Source organism: Antennarius striatus, chromosome 9 (assembly GCF_040054535.1).
Source record: "Antennarius striatus isolate MH-2024 chromosome 9, ASM4005453v1, whole genome shotgun sequence".
NCBI lineage: Eukaryota > Metazoa > Chordata > Actinopteri > Lophiiformes > Antennariidae > Antennarius > Antennarius striatus.
In genome coordinates this window covers 12,828,995-12,848,344 of record NC_090784.1, presented here as the reverse complement: position 1 = coordinate 12,848,344, position 19,350 = coordinate 12,828,995, and the positions used below count along the sequence as shown (strand labels likewise).

Genomic DNA, 19,350 nt, shown 5'->3' with positions numbered 1-19,350 from the left:
GTGTGTGTGGGTGGGTGGGGGGGGCATTCTCATATTTCAAAACAATCGTGAGATGATTGTGAAATGCCTACAACACCTTTGTTTCATCCATGATGGGTTCCCCATTTTAATTTAAATGGAAATCACTCATTTCATACAAAAAAGCTTTCTGTCAGAGAACCAGAAGGACTGGAGCTCTGATTTGCTCCATTATGGCGAAGAGAACTTTCTGCAGCAGAGGTTGACGGACGAGGGAATATGTTCGTGTTTGACAAGACAATATGTCAGAGTAAAAAACACAAAAGTGCTGCAAGAGGTTAAACACTGGATTTGTTACAGCAGAATCTTACTTGGGTCACTGTCCCTTGCAGTTATTCTTGATGCTGGGGAAGGCCTTTGCTCCAGTGTAGCCAGATTTCACAGCACAAACAAATGTGTAGTCACATCTTGTTTGGCCTGCAAAGTGACTGTAGTCTGTTGAAATGATGATTTATTTAACTGAAAAAAATTGGCAAATGTGATTATTATAGATTTCCATTAAACTTAATAGAAGGATTGGGATATTGCCAGAAATATCCTATTAAATTTGGGGGCAGATTCAAATTAATGGACAGATACAGTTATTACATTTTCCAGCATTGCTAATGGGCTTGTTTTTGGACATATTCCCTAATTAAGCAAATCAGCCGAACTGATTTGCAGAGAACTTTATGAAGGGATGGGTGAGCTCTGTTGAGCTATTTTAGTTGTTTTGTGCATTTGTTCTATCATTCACCTTTGTGTAAGCTATGTATTACTTCTGAAAAAAACATGTAGCATTACCCAATTAGGTTCAATATGTATCAGCATTTCAAATGGAGGACAATTAGACAAACTTCCAGTACAAAACATTTCAGTTTTTTGTTATATCGTAATAACCTACATATCCATGTTCACCATGGGTGGACAAACAACAACCCAACAACACCAATGCTGTTCAAAATGTACACATGGAATGTTCCACAACAGTGAGGAACCCTGTTATTTCCACCTGTAAAAGATTGCTACTGTGACACCAAAGATCTCAATGACATAAAATGCAGCTGCTTATAGCTTTGTTTCTTCCTCAAATGTTATATGTGTAAAAAAAAAAGAAAATTAAATGTTGTGTCATTTTGAAGCCAAACTTTTTTTGTCCTGAAGAAAGCGCAGAGCAAGTTAAGAAAACATCATTGTCCATCTGACACCACTTGGGAACACTATAAAGGTTTGAAGCAAGAAATCAAATACAGAAAACAACAGAACAGAACAGAGTTTTCTGCATTTGGTCATCTTTTCTCACTTAATGTCCCTTATTGTATTGCTATCGGGGCCACCATACTAAAGGTTTTGTCTGAATTTAAATTTTTTAATATAAACTATATTGTATTTACTTACAAATTTACTGAGTTATGAATTTTAGATTTTTTTAAATATACTTTATGAGGTTTAAGAGATGATGCTTTCTCTTCACTGCTTAACTGGAAATTATTTGTATACAATTTTGGAATGAGGGAGTCAGTTATTTGTCAAAACACATTTTGTAGAAAAATATTTTTAAGTGTTGTATTGCAGAAAAAACAATTGGACTTTAATATTGAGTGCTTATATTCATCTGCACTTGTGTATCCAGATTAACCCATGCTGTATGTATTGTATTATATTATAATATATTTCAGAGTTACAGTGAGGAATTGCATATCATGAATTGATGGCATCTGCACAAGCGCTGTGACCTCCACATTGTTGTGAAAGCAGCTCGAACACAGTATACCATTGTATATTATGTAGGTATGCTGAACTCTGGATTTTGTTGATTCTGAATATTAAATCTGTTATAAAATGTGCATGGTTCCTACAAGTTTGTTGATTGTTCCTGCATCTTTTCACTGCTATATGGATGCAGAGATGATGTGTCAGTGGATCTAGTTTAATCTAGAGCTTTACTCATTTACAAGCACAGAGCCACTAAGAGGCTTAGACACCCTTTACTAAACATCACATTTTGTCAAGACTGAAAGAGTGAAGAGTGTGCCACATTTATCAGGAAGAGAAAAGCTACCCAGCTTCATGTTTAGATTCCTGACAGACCACGAGTGTTGTGCCAGACTATAAAATATGAGATGCTATTCTTAATAACCTTTAATAATAATCCTGGTTGTGAGATGGTGGCTGCATTATCAGATGCAAAGATAATTAGAAGCAAGGCTGCTTCATGGCTGTAGGTGTAATTAAAACATGAATCACTGCTTCGTTATGTGTCAACATAAATAAACACTTTTAGTGAAGTGTCGAAATAATATTTGACAGAGACTAAGCAGGTCATGGTTCCAGATTTTTCAGTTGTCACTGTAATACATGTTTGGACACTGTTACTAAGCAGCATACAAACAGTCGGTCCACACACACACACACACACACACACACACACACACACATACACACACACACACACACACACACACACATGCACACGCGCGTGCGATGCCAAGTGTGGGTTGAGTGTTTTTCTCTTTGAAAACACACACATGCTCTCTGTCCTTATCCTCGGACCACATGATATGATCTGAAAAATAAACACAGGACATTCAAAGACTGAACCGTCATTTATATTTCTGAAATACAAATAAACCACACAAGGAAAAATGTGGTTTACAGTCGGTCGGTTGTGGTTGCAGCTAACAAATGGCTTCACCATAATTGATCTTCTATTAATCACTGTGGCTGTAGTCAGCATTCTGCTGAGCTGTACGTCTAAATTCACTGTTTGCTGTTTATCATCCAGTTGCCTGTGATATAAATTACTTTTCTCACTCAACTGAAATTCCCCAACAGCACAATGTGAGCACCACCACCCTTCATGTACACAGACTGTAATACCTAACTACAGCTTTCATTGTCTTTATCATTCATCATTGTGCTAATAATGCACCTAAGGAATACTGTACAATAAGACAATATAAATATTCAATAGTTTTAATTAATAAAAATTCAAATAGTACTTACTTAGAGGACCTTTTACAGCACCTGCACAGACGGCAAAACCTGCCACCTACAGTCAGAGATAAGTAAAGCTGTGAGAAGGGCAGCTAGGAATAAAAGAGCCACTGGAAGGTTGTGAAGACAATTAGTTTTAAAGTCACACTCCAGACCAACACTTCCTAGTCAAAATAAAAGGTGAATAAGGTTTTTGTTTTTTTTTAACAAATGTTAAAATCCTAAAATCCAGAAAGTCACCAAAATTGAATGTACTACCTTTCAAATATTTGGACACACCTTCTCATTCAATGGGTTTTCTTTATTTTTATTACTTTCTACATTGCAGATTCTCACTGAAGGCATCAAAACTATGATTGAATACATATGGAATTATGTAGCAAACAAAAAAAATGTGAAATAACTCTAAATAGGTTTTTTTTAATTTATTTTACCTACCCTTTGCTCTGATTATTACTTTGGCCTTCTGACAGTGAGTTTCATGAGGTCATCACCTGAAATGATTTCTATTTAACAGATGAGCCTTGTCGAGTTTAGTTTGTAGATTTTCTTGCCTTCTTAACAGGGCTGGGCCCTTCAGTTTTACGGAGCATAAGGTTGTTTACACAGTGGACAGCCCTATTTGAATCCATAAATAGTAAGAACCAGTCCTAAAAGAAAAGGGAAACAACTGTGCATCTTTATTTTAAGATCTGAAGGTCAGTCAGTCCAGAAAAGTCCAAAGACTTTAAAAGTATAAACTTTACATAAAAACGTAAGTGCAGTCAGAAAAATCAAGTCCTATGACAAAACTGGCTCAAATGAGGACTGCCCCAGGAACAAAAGACCAAGGGTCACCTCTACTGCTGAGGATAAGTTCATCTGAGTGACCAGCCCTCAGGCTTTTATGGTCAAATATCTGCTGACAAACCACGACTAAGGAAAAGAAACAACAGATTTATTTGGGCCAAGAAACACAACAAATGGACATTAGACCAGCGGAAATCCATGCTTTGGTCTGATGAGTCCAAAGTTGAGCTCTTTAGTTTCACCTCTAGTGTCTTGGTGAGACACAGAAAAGGTGACTGATGGTCTCTGCATGTATGGAGGTGTGATGATGTGGGGATGCTTTGGGGGAAAAAGCATGGCTACCACAGCACCCTGCAACAACATGGCATCCCATCCAGTTGGACATAGTTGGACCATCATTTATTTTTCAACAGATCAATGACCCCAAACACACCTCCAGGCTGTTTAAGGGCTATTTGACCAAGAAGGAAAGTGATGGAGTGCTGCATCACATGACCTGACCTCCACAGTCACCGGACCTGAAGCCAATCAAGGTGGTTGGGGTCGAGATGGATTTCAGGGTGAAGGAATAAGTGCCAACAACTGTTCAACACTTCTGGGAATAAAACTTGGAAAACAAGGTAACTACTGCATGACACTCATTGAAAGAATGCCAGGAGTGTGCAAGGCCATAATTAAATCAAAGACTGGCTAAACCTTAAAATGTAAAACATGCTTTAAATAACGTATTTCACATTTTCTTCTTCGCTACATGATTCCATGGGTGTTTTTAACAGTTTGATGCTTTCAGTGAGAATGTACAATGTAGTCATCGAAAAAAAATTAAATGAGAAGGTGTTTTTGAACTTTTTTCTGGAAAATATGACGCAAGTTTTCGTGTTGTGATGCACACTTAAAAAATGAAGGTTACAGACGAATAGCAGAGAAGATCACACAAAGGCGGATGTCAGAATCACACTTACAACCAATGATCATGATGCCGATGAGGAAAAGGCCTGATGCAATGGGCAATCCAATTAGACGGAGACGCTCATAATCTGAATGCATATAATACAAATCAAACTCAGCTATCGACAAAGAAGCTGATAATAAGAAACACAAACAAAACAGTCTCTTACCATAGGTGAAACCTTCATCCCACTTAGGTTCTTAAAAGGAAGAAAAAAGAGAGGGAGCAGGAGTCACAGATAGCACGATAGATTTACTGCCCCATTGTTATGCTACTGACAGTGTATCAAAACCACACCTAGGGTAAGACAACACAGCATGAGGAATCAAATGTCTTATTTCTTCTTGCGCTACAAGCAAGAAATCTACTAGAAAAAGAGGAGAGGGGCTCTGTTCTGCCACGGATTTTGTACGGAAGACAGGGAATTGAGATACGTTCTGTCTGCAATGAGATAATCATAAAATTGCAACGTCTGTGGCATTTAAAGTATTTAAAGCTATGGAGTATGGAATTTTTAGTTACCCCACACAACTATTCGATAAGTCCCACGTTTGGTTTTCTCAGTTGTAGATGTCATGGTATATGCTGGAAAAAAGAGACATTAGACACATTAGTTTCTGTAATATTTTTCAATTTCTAGTTACTGTTTCCTGCATTTTTAGAAGTCAAAGGCATAATTTTATACAGGGGAACATATTGACTCTTCATCTTTGCTATATGAGTCCATATTTAATTATCCTTCATAAAATTGCAGGTGCATTCCTATGTTTAACTCAATTTTTAATTGAATTTCTGAGTATTTCAGTGGAATGACTCTCAGAGGAAATTTAGGCTGACACTTTTTTTTAAAGCTGTCTCTGTCACTCTCACTCCTGTCCTCTCTCATCCCCCCTCTCTTGCTGTGCCGCAGAAATATCTCTTCCTATATCTCAACGAGGACACGGAGTTTAACATTTCTTAATTACCTCATACATAATTCTAAAGCACACTGCATATGAGATGAGAACTTATGCTGTAAGCCCCGTTTGTGAGAAGGGATGTCATAATCTAGTGGGTGTTCATGTTTTATCTACCAGCCAAATTCACCGGCTCCACCAACTGTTCATATACTGTATGTGAGGGCCAGGTGTGGAGATTGTTACCTGCAGAGGACATGGGGTTTGTTTGTGGCTTTGTTGTTGTGACACTGTGAGCTGCAGGAACAGAAAGGTAACAATTTATTATAGTCAAATAAAGTCATAGTGCCGTTCAGTGTAGGCAACAATAAGAATATGGATGGATGGATGGATGGATGGATGGATGGATGGATGGATGGATGGATGGATGGATGGATGGATGGATGGATGGATGGATGGATGGATGGATGGATGGATGGATGGATGGATGGATGGATAGATAGATAGATAGATAGATAGATAGATAGATAGATAGATAGATAGATAGATAGATAGATAGATAGATAGATAGATAGATAGATAGATAGATAGATAGGCAGGCAGGCAGGCAGGCAGGCAGGCAGGCAGGCAGGCAGGCAGACAGACAGACAGGTACGTAGGTAGGTAGATAGGTACCAACGTGACTCTGGGCCGTGGACATATTGGTAGTGTTTGCCACAGTGGTGCTCTCTGACTCTGTTTGATCTGTGGTTGTGTTTCTCTGCGCTCCTGACACTGCAGTGGGGAAACACATTTTTTAATTTATGACAACAAAACTCAGCGGAAAACTCATGGAGAGTCCACAATGCAATACAGATTACATGAAACAAAGAACACTGTTCATTCCTGTCGCTCTAAAACAAAGCTGTGACAGAGGTCATATTTTGAGAATGCGTCCAGCCTTGCAGGGGAGAGAGGTCTGCATAAACAGTGAGAACATGTCTCAGTATTAGTTCTATGAATGGGGCAGTGTGACACAGTTGCAAAGAAGTAGCTCTCACAAAACCTCTGGCTACAACAGAGCCGGACTGTTGTGTGAGGAACATTGAGGCTGTTGTCTGTTTATTCGCTCAGTACCGTCAAATTAGGGCTGCAGCTGTACAAAACCACTACAGTACTTTCCTTGCTTCCCTTGCTGTCCTTATTTCTACAACAAACCGTCATAGTTTTAGCGTGTTGGATGTATTATCTGTGGGTTTTAACTGGAAGCTTACATAGAACTGTTTATCTTCCTTTTCATGCCTCTATAGGTGTCTCTGTAGGTGTATGGGTCACACCTGCAAAAAAGATTTTGTCTAAAATTTATGGTGATATTTTGTATAGCATATCATCACAGCAAGAGGGGCTAGATAGTTCAAATCCACTTGAGGACCTTGGACTTTTCTGTGTTGGATTTATATGTGATTTCTGTGTCTATGTGAGTTCCCTCTGTTTTCTCCATCTTCTTCCCACCAAAACCTACAGCAGAGGTGAATTGGTGGCTCGAAATTGGCTGTAGGCATGACTGTCAATGGTTGGTTGTCTTTCCATGTGAACCTTGATGAACTTATTCAGGGTGAATTCTGCCTCCCACACAAAGTCAGCTAAGATAGGCTCCCTGCCACCTTCCAGAATAAGCGGTTAAAGAAACTATTATTAGTTTGACAGTTATTCAACAAAAACTATATTTCATTACTTATGATCAAATCAACACCAAACTAAGTTATGGAGAGCTGTTTGTCTCTGTAGCATTATCATTGGATTTCATACTCATTTGAAAAGACTTTGATGTGTAGTAGAACATTGCGTAGACATTATGAAGGTATGGCATACATTATTACACTCATTGCCTCTGACTTGCATGGTAATGAATATCAAATAAAAACAACATTATAAATCCAGATTATGATTTTGACCATTGCTAAATTGTAATGAATTGTTTTCTCCATAAAATCTCCATTCATACCTCTCATTCATGCCTGCACACAGTAAGGCAAATGAACTCAGGCTAAAACAGTACCTCTGTTGCGGAAGTAAAGGTGACTAAAACATTCTTCCTCCTCCAAACATGATGAACTATTAAACAATAAAACACACCCTGACTGGGTACAATCCACTCAGTCTTATTGATGTCACAGTCATAATGGTTGATATCCAGAGTAACCCAAAGTAAATAGAGGCGCACAGGTCAACTGACAAGTGATAGCACCAAGAACTGGTGTAGAAGGAGCATCCTGAAAACACTATATTATTTACAAAATTCAGCACTTTGTGAAATACAGGGTTCTGTTTGGTCCATTTAAATATGTGATGGCATTCTGCTGTTTTTGATTGGAGTGAACACTGAGAGCACCGTTAGCTGAGAGGTCGCTGTTCAGCAAGGGTTGTAGAGACTCACAGTTGAACATTTTTAAGTTGGCTGAAATATTTTGCCCTCACCTTGGAATATGAAAAACAGCAAAGAGATCACGGAAACCAAAGAGATCTGAAAGAGAAAAATGGGGTATGAGGAGTTGAAACAATGATACACACAATGACAACCAACGACCGTTTTTACAAGTAACAATTCATCACACCTAGTCAAAAAAAAAGGAAATAAGCCCAACTTCTTCATTTAAGATCAGAAAAAAAAACCCTCACAGCCCCTCATATATCAAAGAAAACATCCATATGAAATGGAGCACAAAGCGCAAATATTAAGCTTACAAATATACAATGGTCTTTATTTATAGTTACAAATATTTAATCAACTCATGAGTGCAAGTTAACCAAATGCTCAATAGTAACAGAATGATCTGCTCAGATTACTGAAGCCAGAGAACATTTTGTACAAGTGCATTTCTACCAGACAGGAAGCTGAGTACATGCTGAGGTTTTGTACCACATGGGCATTTCTTCTTCCTCCTAATGCACACAAACAGGAGCACCCACACTCCTCACAGCATGATAGAAAACAGACCATTACTTTGGATGTCAATTTTTACAGGATACACACATCATAACCACAAGTTCTGTTCCCATTTGTCAAACATGAGTTATAGAGGACGTGCATTGTGTACGTATTCTTCCCACACAAGTTTTGCTTGACTTCATGGCACCGTTGATCAAACTTCTTTGAATCTTTTAAGTTGGCTACTGTCACCAATTAAAAAATGGCATTGCAGGATGTGTCAAAATGACATTTTTAACATAATGGAAATCCAGCATTGGTGAGTTGTGTTCTCTGAATCAGTGGAAAAACATGCTCTTTCCTCCCCCTCACAACATATTGCCCCTAGCTTGGAACCAAACACCTCAGAAAAACAGAAGTAGGAAAAAACAAGTCCAACATGCATGATTTTCAAAGCTGTAAAAAAAACAAAAAACAAAAACAAGTATCAAGCACGTACAGCTGAAGCAGGTGGAGTGACAGATGGACGTCTAGGCCTGTGGCTCGCTTTGAATCCACCCCCCAGCAGATAATGAATCTCGATCTTTGACCTATCCTGGTGGCAGATCGTCCTCCGGGCTTGGAACATTGTGACAGGTGAGTGTCCATGGACATCATGAGCTGTGATAGCTCAGATTAGCAGGTCATGCCAATCTTCATTTCACTCCAGAGCATATGTCAAGATGGAGCCAGTTTCCCCTGGGCACCGAAGGCGTCTCCCCCCCTTCCCCTAGCCTGACCTGCCTGACTGTTGTCACATCTAGCACTCTCACTCACTCTCCTCTGTCTGTTCATCCGTTTGTCTGCCATCCTTCATCAATCTCCTTTCGGTCTGCTTCACCGAAATGCCCCTCAGCCTCTTGATATGTGGTCATCCATCCAGGCTGTTATGCTTACCTTATTATCCATCCTGTGAGGTGCTGCAGTCCTGGGATTTATCCACTGTCTCATCATCTGCAGTGCCTTCCTCTGTGTGTCACTTCCGATAGACTGATGTAGTAACTGCTAACCGACCACACCCATGTGCTACGAGCTGCACTTCCTCATCTAACTGTCTGAACTTGGAGTCTCTCGCTCACCCACTCGTTCTCGTGACATGGCCTCCTCCTTCTTGTTCTTTTGCTTCCAGCTTTTCAGTCTCACTCACCCCGTTTGCAGTTTTCCTGTCTCTGTGCACTGTGGCTTGTATTCCTCCTTTATTTTTCTTATTGCTGACAGTATACTCCTTTCCATTGTATTTTTTTGCCTGTCTGTCATTCTGTGCAGCTTGATTTCACTGTCTTTTCTGTCCATAGAGCCATCTGTCCTTTGTGTACAAAAAGGAATTGCATGCCCACGGCGGAAGAAATTGTTGCTGTATTTGCAGGAAGTTAAACTTCATTTCTTAGGAAAGCTGTAATTATGTATTTTTCCCAGTTATTAGTGATGAGGTTCATTATTTCTTTTAATCAAGCTGAATTAAAGATATTCCAACATAGGCATGCTTATGAAAAAATACACATTCTTATTTTAAAGACCAACCTTTTCAACAAGAATCCAAAAGATGCAATTCTGCTTGTTTATCATGGGATTGATAATCTCTCTGTTGTCACGGTTTACTGTAGGACCCAAATGCGAAGCACGCTAGGTACGGGAAAAAATATTTCTTTAACAAAAAGATATGGTTAGATGGTGGACCAGATGACCAGGCTGAGTAGGTGAGTCGGCAGGAGGGAAGTCATCGAGGCAGGCAGGTGGGCTGGTAGGTGACCAGGCAGCAGACCGGAACTGGTTACATGGAGAGAACAGAGTTATCAAAAGTCAAGGACTGAGTAACGAGAGCCACGGGGACATTCCCATACTATTAAATTCTTGGTTTTTATTAGTGTTATATAGGATTGCTGTGTGCCACTGTGACCCAGAGCATTATTTAATTTTAGAGTAGACAAAAGCCTGAAATTCATGCACACTAGCAGAGGAACATTTCTTTTATTGGTGGAGGAACAGTCTGTTATCATACAATATTATATTACATTTACTTTCCTATTTTTGCATTCCTTTATTTTAGACTTTAATATGTTTTTTTCTTCCCACATAAGGCTTTTTTTTTTTTGCATGAATGTAAGCAGTTATGCAGTATATACATGGAGGCACAGCCCATATATAGTCTTTAAAAAGCAGTGACCCGTCTCATTAAGAATCACTGTATATGATTTATGAATGCAAAAATGTTCGTCCTATCTTTTAGTGGGAGGAAGTGTGCATTTAAATGCATGAGACGCTAAAGTAGATGTATGAATTCAAATGTGCTTACATACAAAAAAGAAAAAAGTGTGGGTTTCACTGGAATTCAAAAGAGAAAGCTGCTTTAAATGTATTGTATACCTTTGGGTAAAATAGGAAAGCAGTGTTGGATTCAGCCTACAATCTAAGGTAGGGAAATGTGTGGCTCATTAATGTGTGGCATTTTTAGACTAAATAAGGCTAAATATCTGCTTGTTTAACTTGCAGTCCAAGCTATATATACATGTCTACTCTGTGGTGAAATACAACATTATTTTAAGTCTTGACATTTTCTGTGGTATGACTGAGGCTGTATGTTTGCCATCAAATGATCTGTCATAAAAAACAAAACTATCACAAACTCCCTAATGCAATTCAAACATTCGAACGGAGGGACGAACGAACACACAAACTCTAATAATTAGAATACATCACTGCTTTGAAGCGGGATGTAATAACTGGCAGTAAATTGCTATTATATCCCGCTTCAAAGCAGTGATGTATTCTAATTGTCAGAGTTTATGTGTTCGTTCGTTCGTTTGTCCACCAAATATCTTCGCAACCGTTGCAGATAGAAAGATGAAACAAAAAAACACATTACTCGGTCAGCAAAGAAGATTAAATTGAGACGATGACATTGACCTTGAGAAAAGTAGGTCAGGGTCAAATTTCAACTTTTGCACGCTCAGGAACCGGATAAAGACGGAAAGACGAGGGAGAAGACCAGTGTGAGTAAGACCCTAGATCAAAGCTATTGTTTTGATCTATGCACTAGCTTTGTTCTATGGTCTCACTCACACTGGCCTTCTCCATATGCACTATTCTTTGCACTAGTCAGGTACTACTTTCAGGGTACCCTGATCTACCCTGAAAGGAGGCCAGGGTAAGTCGCGGGATTTTGCAGTCTCTGACTGCCTTGTTGAATTTGTAAAAGGAGTTATTTCTTTTGATGGTATTATTATTTAGATCATGTTGGGAACTTGGGATAATGACAGCATGGCATGATTTGCAGATATTTGTGTTAAATTTGCCACCGACTGAGCACAATCTGTTTAGGTGACAATAGCTTTATTTAGTCTCATATGCGTTTTTCAAAGAAATTAAGACATTCAGGTGAGATTAAAAAAAAAAAGATGTGAAAACACTCCTCGAGTTGAGGTAATTGCATTCCCTTATTAATTCCTCTTTTGACTTTAATAGGCACCCATGCAGCATGTATGCCGCAACTCCCTTGAGATTCATCTGAGCACAATACAGGTATATCAAAATGTTCGTGAGGCGAGTGAGGAAAAATGCAAGTTGACACACAGAGTAGAGCTGTCAAGCCTTCAGTTTAGCAGATTACCATTCCTGCCTGAGCTGGAAAGATACATCGTGTACAGGCTTTGGTTTAAACACAGCAAGTCAGCTTGACAGGAACTTAAACAATTGTTCAGTAATGAGACAAACACACCTTGACGGCTCATGATGGAGAATAGCGAGCCTAATTGAGGAAACGCAGCTCAGTGAAACATTGAGATTTATCTCCTGGCAGTCAGGCAAGCTCTGTTTAGGAAATAGAATGCTGTTCTGTGGACAAATGTGTCAAAAACAACCAAATCAGGATTAAGTGATCACCTCTTACATAATGGAACTCAATAATTCCACAGCTAATAATGCTTTGAAAATGATTCATTATGAAGGATTTCTGAAAAATAAAATAAAGTGAAGGAGGGCATTTTTACTGAGGCGACTGAAGATTATACCTGTTTTTCTTTGACTCATTGGACTGTGTGTGCTGTCAGTGATTTGTGATGTAGGTTACGTGTACACTCATGAGACTGATGTGACAAATTGTGCTGGAGGGAAAAGCAGACGCTTGAAGCAGGAACAGGGTGAAGACATAACTTAATGGATTGCTACGTGAATTTGTGAAAACCTTCACGTCCCCTCAGGATGTATCTCCTGACTGGTTCATGACATATCTGTAAAGCTGTTAACATTCCATCAGTCTCAGCTGTGCTTTGTTTTAACGGTAATTATCAAATGTTTCAAAGAGGCCTTTTAATATGTTAAATAAACTAAGACAACAAGCTCAATAAATAACACATCTGCTAAGTATCAACGTGCTAGTATTGTCAGTGCAGGCATATTGGCATACTAATGTTAAGCTCAAATTGCTCCTGCGCTAGTAGAGCTTCACAGACCTGTTAATTTGTCTGAAGACTCCTTATTGTTTTTAACTGGTTTGATTTTATCTCATATTACAATAACCTTTGTTCTAACTTTGACTCAATTTTTTCTTTCATTTCCAGTTTTGTGTGACTCTGAGTTAGAGAATATTCTATAAATAAAAATTATAACTGTTATGTGGTTGGTGAAATGAAACGCAGTCACTGTCTTCACCTCACACTATTTTTTGAATGTCACAAAGTAAAGAAAATACTTTTTTTCTTTCGCAGTAGCCACAGAAGGATTGCTACTCAGCGTTACCCTCTCTTCCTGAACCTATTTCTTGTTAACTCCCCACCCTCAGTGAGTCAAAACCACTGCATAGTTTTTCTCACCCACTGATGCTTTGAGCTGAACTTCAAGAGGAAACAAGATATTGCTTAGATATCGCTTTAAATCCTCAAGTCATGTATTTACTATCTGGTAATGATAGCATGTGACTCTTGAGTCACATACTTTTTCGTCTGTTCTTCTCATTCTAAACTAATTCTCTCAATTCAAATGAAGATCAGAGTCTCTCCCTGGTTGTGGAACACCCATGAAATCCCTCACTTGTTTGTTGACCTGCTGAGGGTCAGATTTCAGCTCAGTTGCATTATGTAGAATTTCAGTCAAAAGAACTCATGGGTTTATTACAACAGCAGCAGAATATGTCTGGGTTCAGGCTCCAGGGCGTCTAGGCTCCAACTGCATCACTCCCTGCTGACGTGTTCATATGAATACGGTATATTAGGGAGTGATGAGAACATTTCCTGAGCCCCCTGGACAGAGCCTACAGGTGGATGTTGGGGTGATGGTGAGGGAATAGCTGCATTGACAAGCAGAAGGAGTAGCTGGAAATTGGTGGACCTTCAATAAACTGCCAAATGTGGAGGGTCTTTTGGTGATGAGGCATGTCGCGCATATGTGTGTTACAGCAGTGAAGATCGAGTTGTCTGCCTGAACCAGCTTGCACATTTCACTCCATAAATCATCCACCTTAAGCAATGATGTATTTTGACACTTTTGTGAAAAATGAATCAAATAGGAGCTCTGATCGTCTCATCAATTGGGGTTCTCCTCACAGACCTGATGGAGTGTAGGTGGTTTCCACTCCTTCCCGTGATGAGTCAGTCCAGGGTTAAGCAAGGGCAGAGGGGAACAGGGACAGGAAGTGAGACTGTCTTGGTACGAACCCTCGTCTCTTCATTCAGATAGCTGTGGGCGTCCACAGGGGCAGTAGGTGACGTCTTTAAGGGCACACAGAAACGCACACACAAAACATAGGTAAGGAATAACACATGCACATTGCAGTTGTTTGCCAGTAGTTTGAATAAAGACAAATGTACAGTAACTCTTAATTGACTCGACAGCCTAATGTCTGTGGGCGTGAGGTGTAAACTGTTGTTGTTGTTTTTTAATTTGACCCATATTTTTTCACAGAGCCTGCGTATTTCCTCAGGGTGTAGGCTGAGAGGCAGGATGGGTAATAATAATGGGACCTTTCCTGAAATGAATGAGACAGAAGAGATGGCATCAGATCAGCTTTGACCCTGAGTAACTTCAGATAAATGACTTTTCCACATGTGCTACATTCAGGCAGAAGATGATGCAGTAAATTCAGGTAGCTATCCCCATTTATCTTCCTACAGGCCTTGAGAAGAATTGAACCACTCAGATTGGTGTGGTTAAGTTTGCCTTCATTGATCTACCTCTGAGGTTTCAGACATTTTTACCTCCTGTTTAATAAAATACATGGTAATAGACTTAATGGTTTAATCATAACAAAAAAGAAGAGATGATTAAATATGAAATGGATGGGAACAAAGTCTTGAGGAGCATGCTCAGTAACTATGGTTTTGTTTAAAGAACAAATTGTTGCCGTTTACTATGCTGTGACTATTACCAACACTGCATTTAGGTGCAGGAAATTCTATATATTATCTCTATCTATCTACCTATCTATCTATCTATCTGTCTGTCTGTCTGTCTGTCTGTCTGTCTGTCTGTCTGTCTGTCTGTCTGTCTGTCTGTCTGTCTGTCTGTCTGTCTGTCTGTCTGTCTGTCTGTCTGTCTGTCTGTCTGTCTGTCTGTCTGTCTATCTATCTATCCATCCATCCATCCATCCATCCATCCATCCATCCATCCATCCATCCATCTATACTATATATATATATATATATATATATATATATATATATATATATATATATATATATATATATATATATATATATATATATATATATATATATGAAAATCAAACTGAACCTATCTGCCTTGAAGAGGATGTGACCACAGAAAAATAAAATAGTAGATTAGTTTAACTGATTTGGCTGAAACAAATGATAATTGTGAGGTCCATGTCTATGCACAGCTAAAGGGCTAATTAATGTATCTATTTTGGGCAAAAGCTGTGACTTCACAACTTTTTAGACAGAGAAGACTTTTTTGTCATTCCATAGCATGGCTCTCATAGACATTGTGAAAAGTGTGCTGTGCTGTGTTGTTTATGTTTTCTCTGCTCTCATACCTATTGGAGTTTCTTACAGTTGACTGATTGGACCTACATGGACAAATGTGATTCTTTCTTTAGATTTAAGTTTTGAAATTAATTTCCTATCTCTTAATCCTCAGTATGTGCTATCAAAGATGCAAAATATTATTTTCTTACTATGTTTTAGTAAAAAAAAAAGTATGATATGGTGTCTGTCTTTTGTGGGATTGTGGTGTCAATGGCTTTAATGAAACAAATATTCTCACTAACTGTTATTACCCCTCGTTTTCATTTTCCTTCCCATCCAATACAGTGCTCCCTGTACCACCTACAGGGCAAGCAGAATGAGGAAAATAACTGTGTGGTGTTAGAACTTCAGAAAAAGAAGATCATTTCACAAACACTGAAATTGATTGCCCCCTCTCCACCACAACAACAAAAAAAATGCTGAGAGGATAAGTGAATTAAAGACAAGTAAACTGAAAATACATGCAAAATAGAGGACAGAGGAAGGTGAGGAATGAAAAATAAAAGATAGAGAATGGAGAACCTGACAGTGAAGGACAACTAAAAAGAGACATTGAGATAGGGGAAGGACAAAAAAGGTAGCAGATGGGATGAAAAGATATGGATGAAATACTGACAGCTTTGAAGGATGAATATGACAAGAGGTGGAAGCTTAGAGAATTAGAACAAGAAGATGAGACACGAGCATAGATGGATAGAATGAGGGACATGGAGAGATGAGAAGAGAGGAGACTGAGTTGACAATTGCATCATGTTTTAGAATTATGTCCTTTGGATTATGTTGAGAAGTCAGAAATATAATGACAGACAGTGATGGATGAAACATGTCTGTGGTTGAAAATATATCATCACAGTGATATATTCCTGGCCTTGGCTCTTTTTCCACTTCTCTCCAAAGAAGCATCCCAGTGAATTAAACACCAGCATGACTTAAAAACCCACAGGGAACATTACTGTCAAATATGCTGGTAGTCCGCTTGACCCTAGTTCATAAAACATTAGATGCATTATCTCATAGCATTACAATGGATGTTAAAGAGAGCTTAATATGGAAATTTGCTAAGATAAAAACTGACCCAATCACTTTCTCTCATTGAATGAGCAGAGAATAACAGGGCGAAGTGTGGGTGGGTGCTATGACAACTGCTGTTTTCATAGAGCAAACATTAACAGCCTTGGAGGTGCATAACATGAACATGATTTAACTAAATGAAGCTAGCCACTCTGCAAACAGCAATTTCCCACAAGTCTTTTAGAGCTTTTGCATGCAGTTGTGATAAAAGACTCACTCTGTAAGACTGAGTCAACATCTGTTGGGATTTCTTGTATTTCTGGTCTCTCTATAGAGAAAGAAAGGAGAATTACAATACCAGAACTCACATGCCATAATTGAATGTATGATGTGTTTCTATTAAGTAATTAGAGATCATCAAATCAGTTGTACAGGCCTGTGAGATTAGCATCAAGCTGTGTTTACTCCAAACTGACCCTTGGTGGTGATGGTCAGTACTGCATTGTTGTCTGTATCGTCACCTTCTCCTATTGCATTGTGGGCATTGACAGAGAAGTTGTAGAAGGTTGCAGGCTGCATACCAGGGACTGTGAAGCATGTTGCTCTTGGAGGAAAGATGTCCATGTAGAGGAAACTAATGACTGATTCCAGCATAATCTGACAACCAAGGGCACTGTCAAATACTGTACACTTCTCGATGAAAGGGTGTCATTCTTCAACCAACACCCTCCATTGAAACCTCATCTTACACAAAACCTCTGCTGGAAACCTACATGTGAAGCCGGGAACCTAATCCAAAGTGACCAAGTCCTTGTCAAAAGTGAAATGATGAAGGAGGATCTGGATGATCTGAGGGTGAATGAAGAAGAGAAATATGCTCTCCATTGGGCAAGAGTCAACTTCACTACTTAAGTGTCTATTCATAAAGGGCTTCAAGTGTTAAGAAATGGAGACAGTCGAGTGATGCATATGCAGAGATAACACACGAGGGTCTGCTGGCCGCTAAGTTCATTCCTCCGTTCTAGCTTTCCTCTCTGATTTGGAGTGGTTAACAAAGTCAATAATATGTAAAATAGAGTTCAGAGCTAATGTCCATTAGCATAGAAATAGAAAGGGAAGAATTTCTATTGAGATTATATAATGTTTGACATATTTTTGAGCAATATTGATCACACAATGTCTGTGGGTGCAATAACTACAAATCTTAGGTAGATTTATTTAAATACAATAATAATTATTGCCATATCCGCTGGAATGTAATGAATGAAGGGAACGCAATCAAAATGGTTAAAATGGTCAAAATGATCCAAACTTCTTAGTCAGACTCAAAAGATTTTTTACAGAGTATTTCAGGTTTTGTTCTCTCTGAGAAAGTTTGCATTTCTAAACATTGTTGTAGTGGTGCTTTGTTTCATGATCAGGAAAAATGGGCAGGGGTATATCTGATCCCTCTCTAAACTAAACTGCTGATTTGTCCAAAGTAAGTCATTCAATGGAAAACAAAACCTGTAGATCATTATGATATTGTGGACAGATCAAAGGGTGCTAAGAAGACCTCCAGTCTGACATGAGCCACTGCTTCAGTTAGGGTAGTGGAGGAAATGGGATTATTTTACATTTGAAGCATGGAAAAAAGCAAGGGTGATTTTTGGGGCAAATACTGTAGTTATAGAATGACGGAAGAGAGATAGAGCAGAAACATATGGGGCTGCTCTTTCTTGTGCTTAGCTTTAGGCTGCAGTTCGGAGAGTAAATAATTTCCATTATCAGCTCCACTCATAAGATGTCAGGGCACAAGGGTCAGCCTTATTTCGATCTCGTCTCTTTCAAATCCAAAAAGCCCAATTCTAAAAGAACAAAATAAAAAATAAAAAACTAAAAAAAAACATTCTTTTCCTCTCAGGCTCTAAAATGATAAGGAAGCATATAAAATGTATTATCACTGAGCCAGATTAATTATGAAAATTCACAGCACACGTAAAAAAAAACAGCTGGTGAAAAACACAGCCAATATTGGATTATTTTATGGGCTTTACAGTAAACATTAAATGTGTCCAATGATGGCTGTGGGCCCTAGCCGAGACCAGGACTGTGGTGATAATGATGCTGGTGCAGGGATAGAGTAGTAGCTTGAAGCCTGAAATTCTAAGCATGCCAGGAGAGCAAAAATATCACTGCAGCATTATCTGAGGGAGAAGTGAAGCAGAGCTGTGGGCAAAATGATAAGGTTGAGATAAAGCAATGGAATAAGTTCCTCACAGGGCTGACACTCAGGAGTAACAACTCTCTACAGTTTACAGGATTCTGCATGTTCAATGGCCCTCCCACACTGTTGTAATGCTGTTGGAAAGGGAGATAAACCTTGGACAAAGCACTGCAGACAACTATTGAAAGATACTGCTTAATTAAAACCAAGGGGATAAATGTTCCACAGCCAAGTGTGTATATATAATCCCATCATGTTATGTACCTAACCTCTGACTTTCAGCATTTACCATTATAGCTGCTTCGAGGGATTTTTGACCACTAGCGGGAAGACAGACTAAAAATAATAATTGCAACCTGATACCTGACATATACTGAGCATTCATTATGCTTTCTTAAGAAATAACTAAGACATCGATACAGATGTTAAGGTCAGAGAACACTACATATACAGTGGACTTGTTGCTCTGTTTACCCTTCGCACTTTTTATACATTACTTTCTTCATAGTACTCTAACATTTCATGTTTGGAAAGTTGTGTGAAAGTTATGTACTGTAATTATTTGTGTTTTTTCTTTTATG

The 19,350-nt window shown here is 38.8% G+C and overlaps 2 protein-coding genes across 3 annotated transcripts in view; both read right to left on the bottom strand.

Annotated features, from left to right (window-relative positions):
* Positions 1–23: 23 nt before the first annotated feature.
* On the bottom strand, positions 24–9,635 carry fxyd5 (FXYD domain containing ion transport regulator 5). 2 transcript variants are annotated; one of them, XM_068324246.1, is made up of 9 exons: positions 9,473–9,635; positions 8,086–8,131; positions 6,304–6,402; positions 5,875–5,925; positions 5,255–5,317; positions 4,902–4,931; positions 4,746–4,820; positions 3,004–3,049; positions 24–2,563 (listed from the first exon to the last, which is right to left on the bottom strand). In XM_068324246.1, the coding sequence occupies exons 1-9, from the start codon at positions 9,527–9,529 to the stop codon at positions 2,539–2,541; spliced, it is 492 nt and encodes a 163-aa protein (XP_068180347.1). In that variant the 5' UTR covers positions 9,530–9,635; the 3' UTR covers positions 24–2,538. The 2 variants fall into 2 exon arrangements, with proteins under 2 accessions (XP_068180347.1, XP_068180346.1); XM_068324245.1 differs by lacking the exon at positions 9,473–9,635 and adding an exon at positions 9,036–9,466.
* A 5,846-nt stretch (positions 9,636–15,481) lies between these two features.
* Positions 15,482–19,350, bottom strand: part of nphs1 (NPHS1 adhesion molecule, nephrin) — a 31,226-nt gene continuing 27,357 nt past the window's right edge. The window contains 6 exon segments of the mRNA XM_068323644.1: positions 15,482–15,593; positions 16,075–16,091; positions 16,841–16,891; positions 17,029–17,220; positions 17,290–17,380; positions 17,382–17,412. Of these exon segments, the coding sequence (XP_068179745.1) occupies positions 15,482–15,593; positions 16,075–16,091; positions 16,841–16,891; positions 17,029–17,220; positions 17,290–17,380; positions 17,382–17,412 (494 nt within the window).